Consider the following 19,640-nt stretch of genomic DNA (forward strand, 5'->3'; position numbering starts at 1 on the left):
AAGATTTTCAAAGGCATCCCTCAAAGCACAAATCAGTGGGACTTTTTGCTCCTAAATTACTCAGGTACTTGAAGTATCTACTGCAGAAATACTTGTAATGACAAACTAGGGATGTCACGATACTCCAAAATGCTTTGAAGACTGGCTTAGTCACGACAGCTTATACACGTTAGTGGCCATTTAAAGAAAAATCCACAAAGGTTAATAGATAGAGCTGGGGGGGGAGGTATTATTGTTGCAGTAGATGGCCAATGCTTGTATTTGTATTTAAAGCTTTGCAGATATTTCATCTTTCTGCTGACTGAGTTACAGCCAGCCCACACAAAGAGCTAAAGGAGCACTGAAGTAAATGTGGTGGCGTTCTTCACTCCTCACTTATACAAACCTCGCACTGAAAGAAAGGAAAGAGGCCTGGAAGTTTGCTGCGAACTGCAGAGAGAGTGGAGAGCTCAGAGCAACTTACCCTTCGCAGAGCTCATGGCTGCTGACAGAGGAAGAGAAGCAATGATACAGGAGACCTGAAGTAAAAATAAAAAGAAGGTGGTAGAATAGTTTGCTTTATTAGAGTAATGAAATGCCACACCATATCAAAGCAATTCCCATTTCTTTCATAACCACAGAGTACTCTCAACCAGGCAATTACATCTTCTTTCCAGCTCAGAGAGGCACATCACCCTTTGCCACACATTAAAGAACGGTAATAGCCGCACTGAAGCAAGTTCAAGGGTGTGTGCATTTTATTGGGAAATCACACCTCTCAGGAATTAGAAACACTTAGCCCTAGGGAGAGTTTATCTTGTAATAACCACATGCCTGCTATCATCTGCGGCATAATTATTGAAGATTTTCTCGATTTTGTACTAAAACAACCTTGAGAAGCAGTTCCGGGAGGGTGAAGCGCGCCCCTGGGTAGATGACCAGCGCTACATCTGTGCCCTGCTTATCTGCCACTTTTGAGCACTTACAGGTGCCCACAGTGACAGAGACAGTGTGACTAGTGGGACGGTGTTTTCAAATGGGATGTGATAGAACTGGGGTTCACCGCTGGTTCTGCCTCAGGGCTTCAGGGTGACCTTGGCAAAGAAGTGTCACTCCTCTAGGCCTCAATTTCCTCACCTATAAATTGGATAATGAAGTTGACCTTCTTTGTAAACCCCATTGAGATATATGAATGGAATAGACCTTCTGCACAGGAGAGAAGTTCACCTCCACTGTTGCTATAGATCAGCAGATTCCATCTATATTCAGTAGATACACATAGGAGAAGTCACTTTAGTCTTGCTAATGTTTTTGGACAGATATGTTTGTCTGCAGAATCTTGGGCACTTGGCTTTTGTCAGAATAAATATCACAGTTCAGTACAACACAGTAACCCCCTATGGTAAATTATAAATAGAGGGCACTGAACTCCTTTAAAAGCCTACTTCATTCTGTTTGCATTAGGAAGGTATTGTGCCCAAACCAAAAGATATGGTTTCTTGGAAGTCAAGGTCCTTTTGGTAAACCTGATATCTTTTATTAGATAATTCAAAGAGTTGGAAACATTCTTCTTTGAAAGCTTCTGGGTACAAACACCCGTTGTCAGGCTGCAGTAGCACCTGCAGTTGGTCTGTGCTCTTCCTGGATGGAATGAATAATAAAGAAGCCAGAGGCTGGTATGCATGCAAGAAAGCCAGTCAGTGAAGAGGTAAATTGAAGAGTCGGTGGGTGAGAGACAGGTTGGGGGCTAAGGAGGAATGAATGTAGCTGGTAAATAGTGGAGAGGTACCTGGGGATTCAGATGTTAGGCAGGTTATAATGTGTCATAAATCCAATGTCTATATTTAGTCCATGGTTTTTTGTATCCAGTAGGTCGATGAAGTGAAGTTCATAGGCTTGTCTCTGAAAGGTGTTTTGTGAATTCCCTTTGAGGATTAAAACTGAGAGACTGGAGAGAGAGTGGTTTTCTTGTGAGAAATGTGCACCCACAGGAAATTAGTAGGGCTATGTGAAGCTTTGGTCCCTGATTCAATTTGGCAGAGATTCGGCCCGATTCGGTGGCTGAAGCTCTGAATCTGAATCAACTCAGAGGACCCTTTAATCTCTCTGAATCAAATCGGAACCCTCCAAATCAACTAAAAAAGATTTGGCGATTCAGACAAAGAAAGCTTTAAATGTTTTTTCTACATACCTCTAGGTAGCAGGGGCTCGTGAATGCTGAGATGCTGGGGTGCACTGAGTGTCCCACAGGAGGGTTTGGGGGGTGGGGCTCCCCAGTGCGCTTAGCAGCAGACCTGGAAGTGGACCAGAAGCATTTCCAGTCCACTTCCAGGTTTGCCGCTGAGCACATGGAGGGCCCACACACTCCTGTGGGATGCTCCAGCCACCCCAGCATCGCAGCGTTCCCAAGTCACACTGGTACCTCAAGATATGTAGAAAAAACTTTTAAAGCTGTGTCTATGTCCAAATCACAGATTTTCCGAATCAGCATCAAATCTTCGGATTCAGATGAATTGAATCAGGGACAGTGATCCAAATCAATTAATCAAATCACTGTCCCTGGTTTGTGCCGATTCAAAACCAAATCGAATAAGACCGGCTTCACACACCCCTAGTGATTAGGCATTCATGTCTTTGATAGATTTTCAGTGTGCATTCATTCTGGTGCACAGTTGTGGTTTGGTTTCTCCTACATATTTTCCATCAGGGCATTTGGTTCCTTGGAATTCACTCTGAAGTGGAATGGTCTTGGTATAGATGTAGATTATGTGTTTGCCCTCCGTGGAGACAGTGCAGCAACAGAGTAATAAACCACTTCTAATGTCTTTCTAAAACAGGATCTGAAGAAAATTGGTTTATTTTGCAAAGCTATAATAAAATGTAACTTCAAGATTCATATAATTTGTTATAAGCATCTAATGGAGATGGAAAATGGTTCATATTCAATTTTATCCAAAACTTAGGAGTGCAAAAATTGCAAGTGCTCCGCATAATGTAAATATAGAGAGACAAAGCAAGGAAAAGAAATTCTGACTTAGACCTGCATGGTGAAATGTACCACCAAGGCCTATAGGAGAAATGTAAAGCATAAATATTGTACCCTAATTCTAATTCCTTCCCTAATTCTAATTCCTGAATTTTTCCTTCAGGTCAGATTTAGCAAAGACTGTGGGAGTTATTACCTTCCTCTTTAACATGGGCCTGGTCCCCTATTAGGGAACCTCTGAGTATATACCATATTTTTGCACATATAATGTGCATGCACCTCATTTTTGGGAAGGCAAAATGAAGTGAAAAGATTTTCCAAAGTAATGGCTGCATAGAAGTGGCAGAGCTTAATCTTCAGCTCATGCTCCCTTTTCTGCTCAGGCAAAAGCTGCGGTTTTAACCCCCTCACAGCTGAATTGGCTGCTTGTAGCCAAGCAGAAAAGGGAAGAGAATAAGAAAGCTGAAAATTAGGCTCTGTCCCTACTCTGATTCAGCTCTAAAAGTGTTAAGACTAACTGCTGATGAAGATTTGATTGCACTCCTCCCTCCTTGCAGCCGCTGAGGGGGGAAAGAAGGGAAAAGAAGTAGCAGCCATTTTACGGGGCTTCATCCTTTGTATTCCAGCAGAAAACCAGCTTCCTTGTTTAAGACGTGCACCCCAATTTTGGAGAGTTATTTTTTGAGGAAAGAGTATGTGTGTGGTATGCAAGCAAATATGATTTTAACCTAGTAACTCCTGTGCCATTGCCGTGGCCAGACATCAGTAGCACCCTCTTCCCTGTGTTGCCATCAGCATGTTGCAGGATCTTCTTGGCTTTGTGTGCACAGCATGCTTTGTGACTGTGGTATGGAAAGAGGTTGGCGCGGATGCTGTTTGGAGCTCTTTGCCAGCTATTGCCTCTGATTATAGGGACTGACTTGGTGGTCCAAAAGGCCATGTCCTGTCCTGTATTCCTAATTCCTCCCACACGTATCTCAGTATTTGGGTGTGACAGGCTGAAGAGGACAATGCTCTGGCGTTAGGGTCAGGGCTGTTGTCCATGGCCTTTTGGTCCATCTTCTCCATCCGTGATGTCTCTAAGTCAGGGTGGGCAAAATGCAGCCCGTGGGCCAGATACAGCACGCCAAACCATTCTGTCCAGCCCGCGGGGCCCCTAAAAAATTCAGAAAATTAATATTAATCTGCCCTGGGATGCCTGTCATGCAGACTTCAGTGGCTTGCCAAAACCCTCTGCCCAAAATAATTGCCTGCCCCTACTCTAAGCCCTTTTCAAGTGAAATTTTGTCTCTGGGACTTCGATGACTTCAGGGATTTCATAGGTTGTAGGGAAAAACCGGAGAAGCAGGTGTAACAAGGCAGACGGGCACCCGGGGCAGCAGGATGCATGGGGGCAGCCACAACTTCCAGCTGCCACTGTGGCACTAGCACAGTGCTGCAGCAGCTGCTTTTATGCCCACTCTCCCCTTCCCACAAATCGGAGCCCAGCACTGCAACCCCAGTCACCTTGGTCCTAGTAACACTACTGCTGAGGAAAGTCAGGACTTGATCAAATTTTGCCTGCCTTATCCACACAAGAAGACTTAAATGACTGCTGCAGAGTAGAGACTGATTTGCTCAGAGGCATGAGCTTTTGTTGCCAACAGTCTACTTCATCGGCTTCTATGATCCAAGAAAGGATCTTGCAAACCAGGCTGTCAGCTATGAAAGCTGACACCTCTCTGAACCGGCTAGGGTGCCACGCTGCTCTAACTTCTGCCTGATTTCAGACTAACGTGGCAAGTGACCTCTCTGTGGTACTAATGAGTCTCTCGTTAGTGATCTGGATACACATTATACTGGGTATACTATAAGCATCAAAACTTGAACGATCTTTAAAAGGTAAAATTCTTGCCCCATTAAAATCAGCAGTGGTGACTTTCATAGAGTCCTGGGATTTCACCTCAGGTCTTTGCTATCATGAATAAGAAAGGAAATCTTATTTCTCCTCTGAGATTGATCTTGAGGTTGAGGAAGTGGATTGGGTTTCAGGAGACCTATGATAAGTTAATGACTCTGCCAAAGACTGCTTGCATGACCTTCAGCAAGTCACCTTTGGCTTGATCCTGCAGAGTGCTCAGCACTGTAGCCAGATCCAACAAAGCACATAAGCATATGCTTAATTTTGAAAGAACACCTTTAAACCAGTTGACGACTCCTCTGTCTAAAGTAAAGCATGTTATGTCCTTTTGGGGTCAGGTGACAGTGCTTAGCTCACTGCAGCATCACATCCATGCTTAAACTGTCCTTCCATGGAATGGGAATGGTAGTTTTCTGCCTCCCAGAGGTATTTTAAGGATAATCTTGTGCATGACCATGCTGCCCTAAGCAACTCCGGCAATGCGATCCAATCCCTGTAAGGAGCTTGATAAACAGATGGGCGGAAGAAGTTACTGGTACGCATCTGATTCGCAACACAGCATGTTCAAAATGCACTTTCCAACGATATTTACAGTATATCTCGATCAAAATAATATCTTCAAACCTGGCGTATCTGTGGGGCATACACTCGCTGGCAAAAAAGCAACAAAATCTTCCACCGAAGGAAATTATTTGGAACTGCTTGGTGCTTCTAATGGCTGTGCTGTTATTGTTCCTCTTAATCTCTACCCTTGAATGACCCCAGACAAAGCACATATTAAGCAACGTTCTCTGTGCTGAAGAACTGCTTTAAACTTTTGATTCTGTAAGTATTTTTCTTCCCACCTTGCCAGAGCTCTCCAGATGTTTAAATATTCAGAACCTCTCTACTTACAAAATATTCTGTTTTCTAAGGAAAACCTGAGGCTGCCCAGGCATAAAGCAAGTTGTTTGCCTTGCCTATTTTTCACAAAGTTTTTTTTTTTTTTTGTGCAGTTGTATCATTTTTCATGTTTGTAGTTTCTGGTGAGCAGACAATATATAACTAGGGCCTCAAAGGGATGGATCAAAGGGAAAGATGACAGATTCCATGGACTGGCCATAGCTAAAATGCACGCGCTACTGTCTTGCTGGAATGCACACCTCTAAAGCAGCCAGGCGGTTGTATGGAAAATAAAAGGATTTTTACACATTAGGTCCCTAACACAGGTACCTTAAATAGATGCACAGAATATCATTGCAGCACTTCGTTAATGATCTTCTCTGCTTATTTAATTGCTGTGAGCTTCTCTTCTCCCTGCTGTGGCAACAACACTGACCATATTAAAGTGGATACAGAGAACTGTTTTGTAAGGCTGTTGAGTCTCTCTTAATCTTTCTACTCCTGTATGTCAAGCCTGGTTTCTCTCGCAAAGATGCATCAAACATTTCTGGGCTATGATGTTACATATCCTCAAAGTAAATTAGTGACAGGACCCCTCCTCCTCCCCAGCACTTGTCTGCCTTTTCAAACCATGATTTCTTTGTTTTCCATGCAAGCACTTTTTTTTTTTACAGCTGATGGCTAAGAAGCTTTTCTGTCTAATATATAGCCAGTTAGCCAGTGTGGCATTTGTAACCACTTATTCTCCTTACTTTCAACCACCTCCATAAAGGAAGATGAAAGAAAATTCACAATTAATCTTTTATACATGTATGTGCATGTCCACATACACACATGCACGCTCTTGTATGTAATAACATGCAATTTCATAGTACGCAGGTTACCTACAATATTATGTGTTAGCATGTTATTTATCACCCTCTGTGCCCAAAGCGCAGAGGATATATGTTTCTTAGTACTCTCAGCTTCAGAGATCCTTTTCCTTAGCTCAGAGTGATTCATAGATTGTGAGGGGCCAGAAGGGACCTCGCAAGATCGCTGGGTCCAGCGCCCCCAGCACTAGGCAGGATAATTTTGGAGGTCCCCAGAACTGTCCATAAGGCAATCATCATAACTATAGTGTGTGGGTTTTTAACACTGTCAAGAGCAGCAGTGTATAAACACACGCACACGCTCACACGCACAAACAGTATTAAACAGGGCCGAATTCTGCTCTCAGTTACAACAGTGCTGGTGTGATAACCCAAAAGAGAAATTGGCCCGTTATCAAAGGCACTCACCCCAACTCAACTGTGCAAAGTTGCATGCAGGGTTACACACTGTGCCTGAGTGTTAGATTTGAGATATTTGCTGCAGAAAAAGAGGGATTATGTAGACAAACGTTCGAAGAAGTAGCCCTACATGTCTGCAAGCATCATGTCAAATGCTGCCATAGAAAGTATTAGCACCTGGTATATGTATAGTGCATACAGTGAATGTATATATACACACACCTCTTTGCAGTTAGGTTGTATCAGAGTCCATCTCTTTATTTTTTTTTCCTGTAATTGATTTGCGTGGTTTGTGTGGCTTGTGTCTACATTTCCTTTTGTATTCTTTTTCAGTTAGCTCCTACATAAAAAAGCTGTGGATTTAAAATTTCTACTGTCAATATATTTCCCATCAAACTGACTTCCCTTGTTTTAGCTCTGACATCTTGTTTGTGTGATGTTGATTGTGTCAGCTGAGTTCCCGAAAGAAAGAAGATGGATAAGTGCCAGGCATCCCACCCAAAAGGAGTGATGGGTTTATTAGACATCGTCACTCATGTGCTCACACTAATATTCTGCATCTGCTTTTTCCATGAGGTTAGACATGTCTTTATTTGGCCTGTCTCTAATATGGATTGGTCAAACTTCATGCTTCTTCTTCCCTGCAAAAATTTCCTTTTTTTTTTTGGTCTGTATGTCTGAAAACAACAAAGACTGATTGAAGAACTGCGCAATCTGATTGTGCCATCTTTTGCTTTCATGTTCCATTCTTTGATGAACAATAAAGAGTTTTTGCATGTGTGAGGGTATGCCAAATGGTATCCTGACTTTATTCCAAGTGCAGTACCAATGAACATGATGCAGTGCACAAAGAATTGGGTCCCAAATCCAGAGCATTATAAGAAAAAATAAAATCTGCAAGAATGGACCTTTTTTAAAGCGCCTCATTTTTGTTTCGTTAGAGACTAAAATAACATGACCATGGGAACATGGGACAGTTACCTTGATTGTAAATCCAATTATGTTATATTGACTTCTATAGTGAACCTGAATAACTTGTGTCCTGTTTGGCTGCTAATATTTGTATGCTCTCTGGGGTTTTTTAAATTCTCTTTTAAAGGAGTTGAGTACCATTTTTATTTGCACTGACCCGAGGAGGTCACAATTCAGCTTCCAGATCTGGGTCAGTTTGTGTCTGGAGTTCATATTGTCCAAGCTACTATATTTTGGAATGGATAAGTCAAAACAAATGGTCCAGGTTTTAACCTGTCTCTAATTAAATATATTGGTAGTGTATTCCTTTAATGCACTAACCAGAACAATCCCTGTCTCATAAGGAACCTGCCAAGTAAGGAACAGGGCTCTGGTCTGTAAAGTGTAACAGCTCAAATCCTGTAAAGAGCTTAACAACCCCAAGCTTAGTCTGGAACTGGGAACCAATAGTCCTCAGTACTCATCAGATCAGGCCAGAAGATGGGATACAGCTGATCTTGATCAGACTTAGAGAGCCATGTGATCCCAGCTAAAATGTTTCATGGACCAGGTTTTCTGTAGACTTTCCTTTGAGAGGTGCAGGGAATTGTTTTGCACATATTTCTAGTGACGTTCTGCCGCTAAATGTGGTATAGTGTAAAAAGTGGCATCAGTCTGGTAGAGGCAAGAGAGGCATTGGGCATATCACTGGAGGAATACTAACAGAGCACAGAGAGCTACACTGAGCACAGGAGGAGATAAAGCTAGACGTGTATGGATACTCCTGGAAATAAAATATCAGGCTAGGATTTAGAGTTGAGTGAAGCCGACGCATGGATCCTAGAGGGAAAGAGTTATGGTCAAGGCACTGGGCAGGGAAGATAATCTCAGCAATTGCAGTTGGGGACAAGCTAGTAGGCTGTTTCTGGGTGTGTGGAGGGAGGATCTTTTGTTTATAACGAGGATTTCTATATAAAAATGTCTCTCATTATCTGGACTTCATTCAGATGGCTGAAATTCTACTGTTAATGTTAAGTTAGCTGGTCTTTAAGTACATGTGATTGTCAAGCTCTCTACTTCACAGGAAAAAAAACATCCCCCAGGGCTAGCAGGCAGTAGCACGATCATGGTATTTATCAGTTTCAGCAGTTTGTTAATTATCCCTATTCTTATTGCATCCCTATGCAAATTTCTGTCTTTCTGCCACGGTAAATGTTCTCCTGTTTTTCTAATCATAGAACCGCTAGTTAATGCTAGAAGCCCAATGTCTTGCAAAAGCCCATATTGTCATGTGGATGATAGCGATTGACTGGGCCAAACATCCTTCCTCTAACACATTAAATTGCATGTCTTTGAATTCCTGATTGGCTGCTCATTTTCTGGACCATATTTTGCTCTTGTAAACAGCTCATATAGTTCCTAGGAGTGCTTTTTGTAACAGAAAGCTTTGATAAAGCCAAAATGATCAGCTGCCAAGATTCCAGAAGGAGTTGCAAATAGGCGCCAGATATCTTTGCTACTGTAGATGTAGATGCATTAGCAACATCATTTATCTTCCTAAGGACATACTAAGCCACTAAAAGGTATTATAAAATTAAGTGGCATTTTTCCCCACCTGCTCAAGCTGATGCCAAATGCTGATAGAAAGCTCTCCCTGGTGATATGATTCTGCATGCAAAATTTAAGTGCCCTACTAAGGACTGCAGCTGCCTCAGAGACATCCTTTTTTTCGATGGGCTGCCTCCTTCACTTAGAGTAATAAGCTTTCGATTATCTCGGGGCACTCTACATTCCATTCCAACACAATCCAACTTGACATAAAGAGAAAACATCGCACAAATAATCTTTGGACTTTCATTCTGTTTCTTCAACTAGTAAGAAAAGCAAGTGCATAAAAAAATAGTAAGATTTCGCAGACATCTGTGTTCATAAAAAAAAAAAAAAAATGGTGCTCATGCTCTGGACTTCTTGTGGCAAAAGGGAAGTGGATGCAGTGAGCCAGGAAGCCCTGTCCAGACCTATATTCCTAAACAGGAAAGGCTATTCCCATCTCCCTTGCAACTTGCAAGGTAGTAGCAATCACTGCAGGCTGCTAAGTGACACATTTTAGTACTGTAGTATCTGTGTTTTATCATTTTAGATAACACTGTATTTGTACCATATGTTACGAGAAAGTCCCTGAAACTCTGCTTCCTCCAAGGGGAAACAAAGTTTAATCACCTCAACCATTCCACAGTGAATAGGCGTGTCTGCACAGATGCTTACTGTGCATCAGCCTAATAACACTGTGCAGCAGTGGTTATTAACAGTGCTAATAGCCTACTGTGCAGTAGGGCCATGCGAAATTTTGCCGTATGTTTCATTCCGAAGCTGTTTCGACATGTTTCAAGCTCGAAACAGCGAAATCAAAATGAAACAAAAAGCTTCGAAACAGCTTCCAAATGACATGAGGGCGCTCAAAACATTTTGAAAGTTTCAAAACATTTCGAGTTTTGAAGCAGCCTGGTGATGGCTCCATAGCCCCGTAGAGCTCAGCCCAGCAGAGAGAGGCGGAGCACAACCCTGACTCTTCTTGCCTCCCGCCGCCAAGCTGAGCTCTGTGGGGCTGGCAGAGCTGGCTGGAGTGCAGCCCTGGCTCTCCCCACCTCCCACTGCTGGGCTGCACTCCAAGTAGCTCCACAGCCCCGTGGAGCTCAGCCCAGCAGCAGGAGGTGGAGCACACCCCTGGCTCTTCCCACCTCCTGCCGCCAGGCTGCACTCCGTCTCCCACTGCCGGGCTGAGCTCCATGGGGCTGCGGAGTCACTCGGAGTGCAGCCCTAGCTTTCCCCGCCTCCCATCACTGGGCCAGATGACAGGAGGATGCCGTTGCTTCCTGGGGCCAATGGCAGCATCAGTATTCCCTGGCACTGGGCGTGGGCTGCACTCAGCGCCGGTCCCAGGTGACAGCAGCAGCCTCCTGTCATCTAGCGCAGATCCAGGGGGCCCGCACCCCTGGGAGGAGTCCAGCACAGCCCCACAGCCCTCCCGGGGGTGCAGGCCCCCAGATCTATGTGCCAGATGACAGGAGGCCGCCGCTGCTGGCAAGTGTCATGAGTTTTGCTTTTTGAAGTTTGAGGTGCAGTTTCAGAGAAACCTCTGCACCTATCTCCTTGAAACTTTGCAGGCTACATGCCTTCAGAATGGGCTACCATCCCTGCAATCCAAATCAGGCACGAAATGACAACGTTTTAGGCATTTTCATGATCCCCCATTGTAGCCTATGGGTGAAACTTCAAAACACCTCGAAACAGCAAAACAGTTTTAACGAAACAAAATGGGACAGTGCTTCAAAACGAAACAGGAAAACAGACATTGAAATGAAATGATGGTGTTTTGCACAGCCCTACTGTGCAGTGTTATTAGGCTGTGTAAACCGTGCACCAGCACTACTGCAGAGTAACTCTAGTCACAGTGTATTCAGTTTGTACCAGAAGTTTCACCCATAGGCTATAATGGGGGATCATGAAAATGAAAATAACCTCTATGTTATTAGAGGTACTAAACTAAATGTGCAGTAACTAAGGCACATTAATGAACGTGTAGACATGCCCAGTGAGAAGCACTATATCAAAAGAGTGCTGATTTCCTAAGGAGAACAGTAACAACTGATAATTCTAGGTACACCCAGATAATCTTCACTTATCTGTTAGAATAGCAAAACTATCCATGTTAGTTGTGTTTGGGTCAATGTAGTTACCTTGCTTCACTAGCCTGCTAAGGCTCTTATCAGTTCTCCTGCTCTAGGATTTACTACTGTTCCACCTCAAATGATCCCATCCACTGCTTCCAAGATACTTATTATCAGTATGTGTATTGTAGTCATGTCCGGTCACAATTGGTGCCACGTCATGCCTGATAGTCTAACACAGCTAGACACCTGAAAAATTCCTACCCCTGAAGACCTTACAGTCTAACCCCAAACAGTTCAGCACAACATGTAAAAAAGATAACTGTTCATTTCATTTTACTTATCCGCTCACTGGTGCTGCCTCATGAATGTATACTGTAATATTTTCAGTCAACTCTGCTGATTACTTATGGACTTCTTTAAAACAAAAGCAGGAAGTATGGCCTGCTTAAAAAGAAAGGGCCTCAGAATCCACAGCCACAAATCAATAACCCATCCTTTGATTAGTTAAAATACTATTCTTGGGGTACAAAATTGGTTCTGAAATGTCTCTGGATGTCTGGTACAATGAATATGTCCTGAAGTATAACAGGTGACTCAGATTAATCTAAGGCTTTCTATCTTTGTCTGCTTTTTACCCTTCTGCGTGTAATCGGAGCCTTACAGCAGTCTGTTGAAGGAGTACAACATCTAGACTGAATTCTACACAGCTGTGGTCCTGGCACACCTTAGTACTGTTTGATATGCCTGATGTCGATGATGATGACATAGGCAACAGGAAGAGAACTTACGGATGCTAAATTTAAATTACTAACCTAAGTATTTAGTGCCTGTAGTATTTTCTTCTTCTCGTTCTCAATCAGTGTAAGTTTGATAATGGCTAGCTCGAGTAATAGTCTGGACTCAATGCATGGCCAACATTCATGAAGGGCTACTAAGAAATAAATGATCAATACTGAATTTTGCCCCAAACCTATGGAGAAAGAAATTCATGGTGACACTTGCTTGTTAGTATTTCAGGTTTTGCAAATATTTGCACACATAAATCACCCCATCAAATTGTCCAAATACTCTTGAACAACACATTGTGTGATTAATTAATATTAATAATGGGCTGACTCAGTGTGTTTACTTGTGAATGCTCTGACTCATTTTAATTCTTTCCTTCATCCACATGACTTGCCATTATAACAAAAGATGAGAGCACAGAAACTGTTTCATTTTATATTAAATACTGTGTGCTCCTTTTAATACAAAACTCCACTTTTTTGCAAAATACAAAAACTCCTGTTTTTCTCCAAGTTATATTGTTGCATCAGGATTTTCACTGACTTGGTTTTTCATGTTTGTTCTTGTTTCTCCTCTGCTGAAGTTACTAGTGCTGATTTGTCTTCTGCTACTGCTGTAATTGGTGTGGTGCCACTGCACAATTTTTAACAACATGCAGAATCAGCAGAACTCCATCTGTCTCTCCTCCAGAACTTCCATTCTGCCATTATAAAAATCTGCCAAATTTTCCTCCAAAGAGCAGAATACTGAATTTCCAACTGTTTGCAAAATAAGAGCAGCAGCCAGAAATTCTCGCCTACTCTCTGCAACTGGTACAAAACCTGCATCGTGCCTGATGTGAGCCTTTATTGCTGGCACCGCAGAGTTCTTACCATTATCCTTAATTTATTATCAGTCAGAGGTCTAAACTTCTGCAGAGGTTTAACATATTGTTCTGTTTGCATTTGTCATTTTATTAGGCAGTCTTTGTTCAATAACCATCACCTAATTAACTAAACACAATTAGGGTTTTTTTCCCTCTTTCTTTTAAAATGCAGTCATGTTCTAAAACAGACTACAGGATGGATTGAATCTAGGGTTGTTTCATCTGGTATTTTAATTGACCCAGAATGGATTCAGAATACAGGGTTCCTTCCCCAGCCCTTCACTTAGCTAGAGATTTGGGGTCAAATTAAGCTCTCATTTGCAGTGATCTAAGGACAGACTAAATCCGCAGAGCTAAATAGGTTTGCATCATTGTGACTGAGAGAAGTATTTGATCTTTTGGCTCTGCACCTGTATAAATCAGAGTACAGTTGGACCTAGGGAATTAGGATCTGACCACACACCCCATTGATCTGACTACGCACACCAGGTAATAGTCCCATGAATGTGAGTTTTAAATTGTTGGTAAAATACATTCCTATTAATATAAAAGGAAATATTTAGATCATGGGCCTTCATTGCTTTGGGTGCCCTCCTAACGTAGTTGGACAGGCCCTCAGAACCGCCCATTGCTTTGGAAGAAGGTTTTGACTAAGAACTGTGCCAGCGGCAAACGGTTTTGTATGTTCTGTGGTGTACCATACATATATATGCTATACACAGTGGGCATGTTTACACATGCAATTAGTGCTATTTGGCTTTACTGAGCAGTAACTTTACTGCACAGTAGACTAATTTGCTGTGCAGTAAGCACATGCACATATAGACAGTGATGCTTTACTGTACAGTAGATTAGTCTACTGTACAGTAAAGCATCTCATGTAGACAGGGGCAGTGGCACATTATACCTTTTACTGTTTCCTGATAACATATCTTGGTATGGAGATCCTCGTTGCTCCTTCTTCCAGATGAAGTCATGACTTCGGTGCCCTGTCCATGTTTTGAGTGCTTCCAGGATTCTCCTCATGATCAACATTTTGACCTTTCAGAAATGATGCACTGCTATGTAAATAAGGTATCATGGCAGTACAGAAACATGTATAAACCAAGTTACAACTACAGGAAAAATGAACTCATTCCAAAATTAATAATACCAGCACCACGGCATGGAGCTGCAGGGCACTAATAGATAAGTGAAGTTTGTGCGACTCTCCTGGTCCTGTGGTAATTTAATGACTACCCCATATGTTAGCTATGTAGCATCAAGGAATCCACAGTTTTCTGTACATCATTGCACTCTCAAGATTAAGATCTCCCCTTTATTCAAGATGTATTTTCTGGATCAAAATTTTCTTGGAAAGGAATAGCCTCGATACTTCTAAACACTCTGACAGATAAAAAGCAGATGGTATTGATTAGCTAATTAGTAATATTTTCGGAAGCTTATCAGCCACATTGAGTAAAATGTGCGTGCTTTGCAAAGTACTGGAGATGTATCTCTCTTTTCCTCTCTCTCTCTTTGGATTAGTCACAGAAATGTAATAGATTTCTGAAAAAATATGACTACATAAAAATGCTTACGTGTTTGCCAAGTGGAAACCTGTTAATTTCTCTTCCCTGAATTTATAATTGAGCTCATTCCACTTAGTCTTGAGGTTACACCGTAGTTTTGACATGAATGGATACAATGAGAATTTTGTCTTCAGCCTCTCTGACTATTGTCTCTGAATTACATATTGTGCAGTACGTTGCATTGAGTTTGTGACTCTATTTTGTCCCTCCTTGTGGCTTTCCCCTCTCTTCCTAAGCTACTTAGTGGAGGCAAAGCACTACATTGTTTATTATTTTGTCCTGGGTTCACTTCTACCCTTTATCCTTTGTGAACTTTTTGCAACAATGGGAGCAATTGGAGAGAAGTGATTGCTCATTTGATTGCTACCCTGTAGAACTTTTGCTGAACGGGGGGCACATATGTGAAAGGTACTATTGCGTGGTGCCATTTTGTACTGTCTGGATTCTCATTAAGTGAGTTGCAGGCCCACAAAATAGCTGTGATTTGAGCTATACATGACAAGAAAATAAATGTGGTGTTGGTCTCTGCATATCTGCAGTGATGCCTCACTTCAGGTCTTGCCTACTTAGCATTTTGCTAATACTGTGCCAAGGAAAACAGCGCATGGAAAAGTAATTTTTTAACTCTTGGGGTGACATGCAAATGGGCCATAGATCTGTGCAACACTTAAGTCCCACTCTGGTCCTCAAAAGGGAGTGCAAGTGCAGATTAGGTCTTGTATTAGACAACTGTTCAGGGTGCGGAGGGTTTCATCTGCATGCCAATTCTTGACTAAGGTATAGATCACTTTACAGATATTCAGTTCAGTGTTCTCCCTATATAGCACCCACTTCTGCCACTGTCACAGACAGATACTGAGCTAGATAGACCACTGGTCTGACCCAATATGGCACTTCTTTTGTTCATATGTTCTTATTCCTGGTCCTGCTGAAAATGGTTTCAAAGATCCCATTGACCTCAGCAGAGTCAAAATATGTTATATGTGAGGATCTTTCTATTTTTTTTAGCCAAGTTAAATGTTCCAGCTTTGACCTTTTCCAATTCTATCAAAATGACAATTTTTATTTGCGCTTCAAATGAAGAAACAATGCATTCTTGCATCCTCTCTGGTGCATGGTCTTGTTAATGTTCTTTGAAACATGACATATGTCACTGCAATCAAAGCACAACTGTTCCTTTTCTTCTGAAATGGAGAAAACATGTCATTGTTAGGGCAAAGGAATACAAAAGAAGAGTCAGATTTTTGATAGCAGTGGCATGACTGCTGAACAAGAAAGAGAAATTTTATTACTTTTGGAAATTTTATAATAACAGTTAATGATAATTTAATGAAATGACATTTTCTTTACCGGGATCGCTAATGAAATGTTTGAGAGTAAGAAAATACATCTTGTTAAATAGAGCAAGTGTCTTGAGTGGAACAGCACTTCTGACAGCAGCTTTCATGCTTGAGTACAGGCTTAGTATCCAGAGTTTTGTTACAGTAGTTTAGAAACAAGATAAAATTAATGTATGGCAAATAATACAAACCTGAAGTACTTTTAAGATGCAAACCCTTGAATGAAGTATTTGATTTTTCAGCATTGTTCCTTATATAAACTAACCATTGCTTATGGTGCCTGTTTTGTTTTGCAGGCAAACCAGAGAACAGGAAACTCCACCTGACTTTTTTTACTTCTCAGACTATGAAAGGCACAATGCTGAAATAGCAGCGTTTCATTTGGACAGGTAAGTACAATCAGGGCTGGTCTTATGGCACCCTGGACAAGCTTATGTTTTGGTGCCCTTTCTTTGAGTTTAAGTATGTAGTAGTATTAGTGAAAGTTTCAGAAATAAAGTGCCAGGGGGAGCTGCTGGGCTGGATTAGGAGACTTGCTTCCCTGCAGGCAAATACCACTGTTTGTGCATGGGAACAAGGTGGGTGAATTGGAGCAGGCTCCACCGCCCTGGCTGCACATGCCCAGCCTTGCCTGTGGTTTCTCCTGCCTGGGATGGGTATTGGTCGGGGAAGTGCGAGGCAGGGAGAAGAGAGCTGCCATCCTATCTTTAGTTTTAGGAGCTCATTTGTAGTCTTAGGCTTGGGTTAGAACTAGAATCCATGCGACGTCCTAGGACAGGATGTGGAATGAAATCCATTCAGTCCATGTGTCTACACAAGATGCTACTGCACAGTAGCATTGGTGGGCACTAACCCCCATGATGTGATGCTGCTGCACAGTAGCCTGGAAAAAAATGTATAGCATTGGTACTGCGCAGTCCGCTGCTCGTGTAGATGTGGCCAGGGTCACATATATGCCCTAGGAATGAGGTTCACTGGGAAGCAGATGTTATACTTGGAGACCATGGGATTTCGTGGGCTGGATTAGAGATGGAGCTCCTTTTGTACCACGAGATAGGAGCAGAGATGAGAACTTGCTCAGAGTTCCTTTTGAGGTTCTTGGCTAAGTGATTTGGGACCGTGAGATGCCTGGGCCAGGTTTAATGCTCGAGTATTTTAGGCATCCCTAGCTGGGAATTGGTTTAAAGTCTATTGATGGTTCCATGTGTGTAGAATGTACCTCCCACTTTTGCATCTCTCTTAGTTTTTATCTTTTATGTAAACTGCCTCTTTTCTTCCCCTTTCAGGATCCTAGATTTCCGTCGTGTTCCACCCGTTGCTGGCAGACTGGTTAATATGACCAGAGAAATAAGGGATGTCACTCGTGACAAGAAACTGTGGAGGACATTTTTCATCTCACCAGGTAAACTGACTAATTGCACTGCATTCCTTCCATGTTGTAAGAAGTTTAATTAAGAAGGTGGCTACGTATCATTTAATGGTTCTTATGCTTCCAAAATGAGCTTTTAGATATAATAAAAAGAAGTGTGGTTTACCAAGGAGACAGTAGATCAAGACATGATCTATTTACAAAAAATAATTTATGGTGCTCAATTGAGTCCTTTTTCCCATTCATAAATTAGCCACAGAGACTGATTTTTATGTATTTGCTCATTAAAACAATTTATTCAACAGAAGTTTTATGTAAAGCTATTTCATACACGACTTGCAAATTATTCAAAACAACTATCACTTGGCACCTGTGCTTTATCTACTCTTCTCTGGTGCTGTGTGATTGGTTGCTTCCATTGATCCTATGCTTTTGTTTGTGCCCCCTGCCTGAACAACTGAGACTTCTATATATAGGCTGACCATAAAGAAATCTGGGGCAGTGCCCCCTCTCCTCCTGCTCCCCCATGTCAGTGGCACTGTTGCAAACCAAGATGAAGGCAGGGTGACATGGGGCACCGGGCCTTGCCCGCCTGCCCGGTGCTCCATGCCACTCTGCCTTCCAGCTGGACTGTGCCCCCCACCCCGCCTTGCATTTCTGAGATGCTCATTTTAACTCTTACCAGCCGGCCAGGAACCAGCCTCCAAAAATCTGTGAGTGTCCCAACTAAACCGGGACGTACAGTCACCCTATCTAAAGATGAGAGAGGTACCTGTTTAGGCGCAGGTATATCACAGATATTCTTATGGGCATTGCATCAGTACATCTAACAGTTCTGGCTTGAAAAATTGAGTGAATACATACTCAAAACATTCTGCTTCTAGGTCAAAAAAACCTGCAGAAAAAAAAGTGGAGCAGTGCACGTACCAACAGCGTGCACTGCTCAAAAGCAGAGCCAGGCCAGCCAGAGTCATGCTGCAGCTTCCAGCCAGTTCCACCAGCAGAATCACTGCTGCTGCAGCCCCGGGATCCTTACCAGCCTTAGGGGAGGGCAAATTGAGCAACTACCTGGGGCCCCACACTTTATAAAAATAAAAATTAATTACACTGAATATTTGTATTATCAATATTGTATTAAGATACTTTCATTGCAGCTTCATGGATAGGGCAAAGTGAAATTGAAATAAAAAAGGTCTGACTTGCTTATAGGTCATCAAAATTAAGTCTCTAATGGGCCCCAAAATGACTCTCTTGGCCAGGGCCCCAACAACCCTAAGGCCACCACTGCCCGGGAGGTCCCCAGGACCCCAGATAAGGCTGCTGGGGCCAGCCTCCCTTACCCCAACCAAGGTAACTTGCCACATGCCAAAGTGCACGTGGCATGGGCATTCCCTTGGGACAAGTAGCAGCAGCACAAGGTGCACCGCCGCTACTTGTCCCCGGGGAACCAAATGTTCACACCACACATGGACATGGCCTAAGGATGGCAAATTAAAAGTGAGAACAGCACTATAAAAAATCTTTGAATTTTACTCAAAGTAACTTCATAGACAGTTCTAGTATAGTAAAAGCCTTAGTCTGTCACTCTATCTGTCAGTAATGCTTTATTTACACACTGATTGGTTGTCTTGGCAGTCAATCACAATGCTGATTGAAACAACCAATCAGAGTGTTCCAAGAGCGTTCTGGACAGGAGGCAGTGGCAGTGGCACGGCAGAGCACCGCCATGATGGTGGGGACAGAGTGGGGATCAAGGCTGCTGGCCTTGTGTTGCCCCCTGCCCTGCTCCCCAGAGGCGGAGGCGGTGGCAGCACGGGGTGCTGGCCGAGGGGGATGGTGGGGCAAGCTCCCCCCCCAACTCCTGGAAGGCAGTGGCACAGGGTGGCAGGTGGCAGCGCTCCATCCCTGCTCACCCCTCTTCCCCCATCATTCCTGACAGGCAGTTGGCTAGTCTCTTCAATATTTGTCCAGCTCTACTGGCCTCAAAAATGCAACATTTCAGCCTCCAGAGGCTCTTTTTAAAAGTTTAAAAATGCAAACCTGGGATTTATAACTGTTGTTGCTGCTAT

The 19,640-nt window shown here is 42.8% G+C and overlaps 1 protein-coding gene across 1 annotated transcript in view; it reads left to right on the forward strand.

Moving 5' to 3' along the window:
* Positions 1-19,640, forward strand: part of FAM20C (FAM20C golgi associated secretory pathway kinase) — an 82,487-nt gene that overhangs the window by 44,826 nt on the left and 18,021 nt on the right. The window contains exons 4-5 of the mRNA XM_090023752.1: positions 16,499-16,591; positions 17,489-17,604. Coding sequence (XP_089879878.1) covers positions 16,499-16,591; positions 17,489-17,604 — 209 coding nt within the window. The remainder of the gene's footprint in view (positions 1-16,498; positions 16,592-17,488; positions 17,605-19,640) is intronic.

Source organism: Crocodylus siamensis, chromosome 12 (genome assembly GCF_052110815.1).
Source record: "Crocodylus siamensis isolate JL-2025a chromosome 12, ASM5211081v1, whole genome shotgun sequence".
NCBI lineage: Eukaryota > Metazoa > Chordata > Crocodylia > Crocodylidae > Crocodylus > Crocodylus siamensis.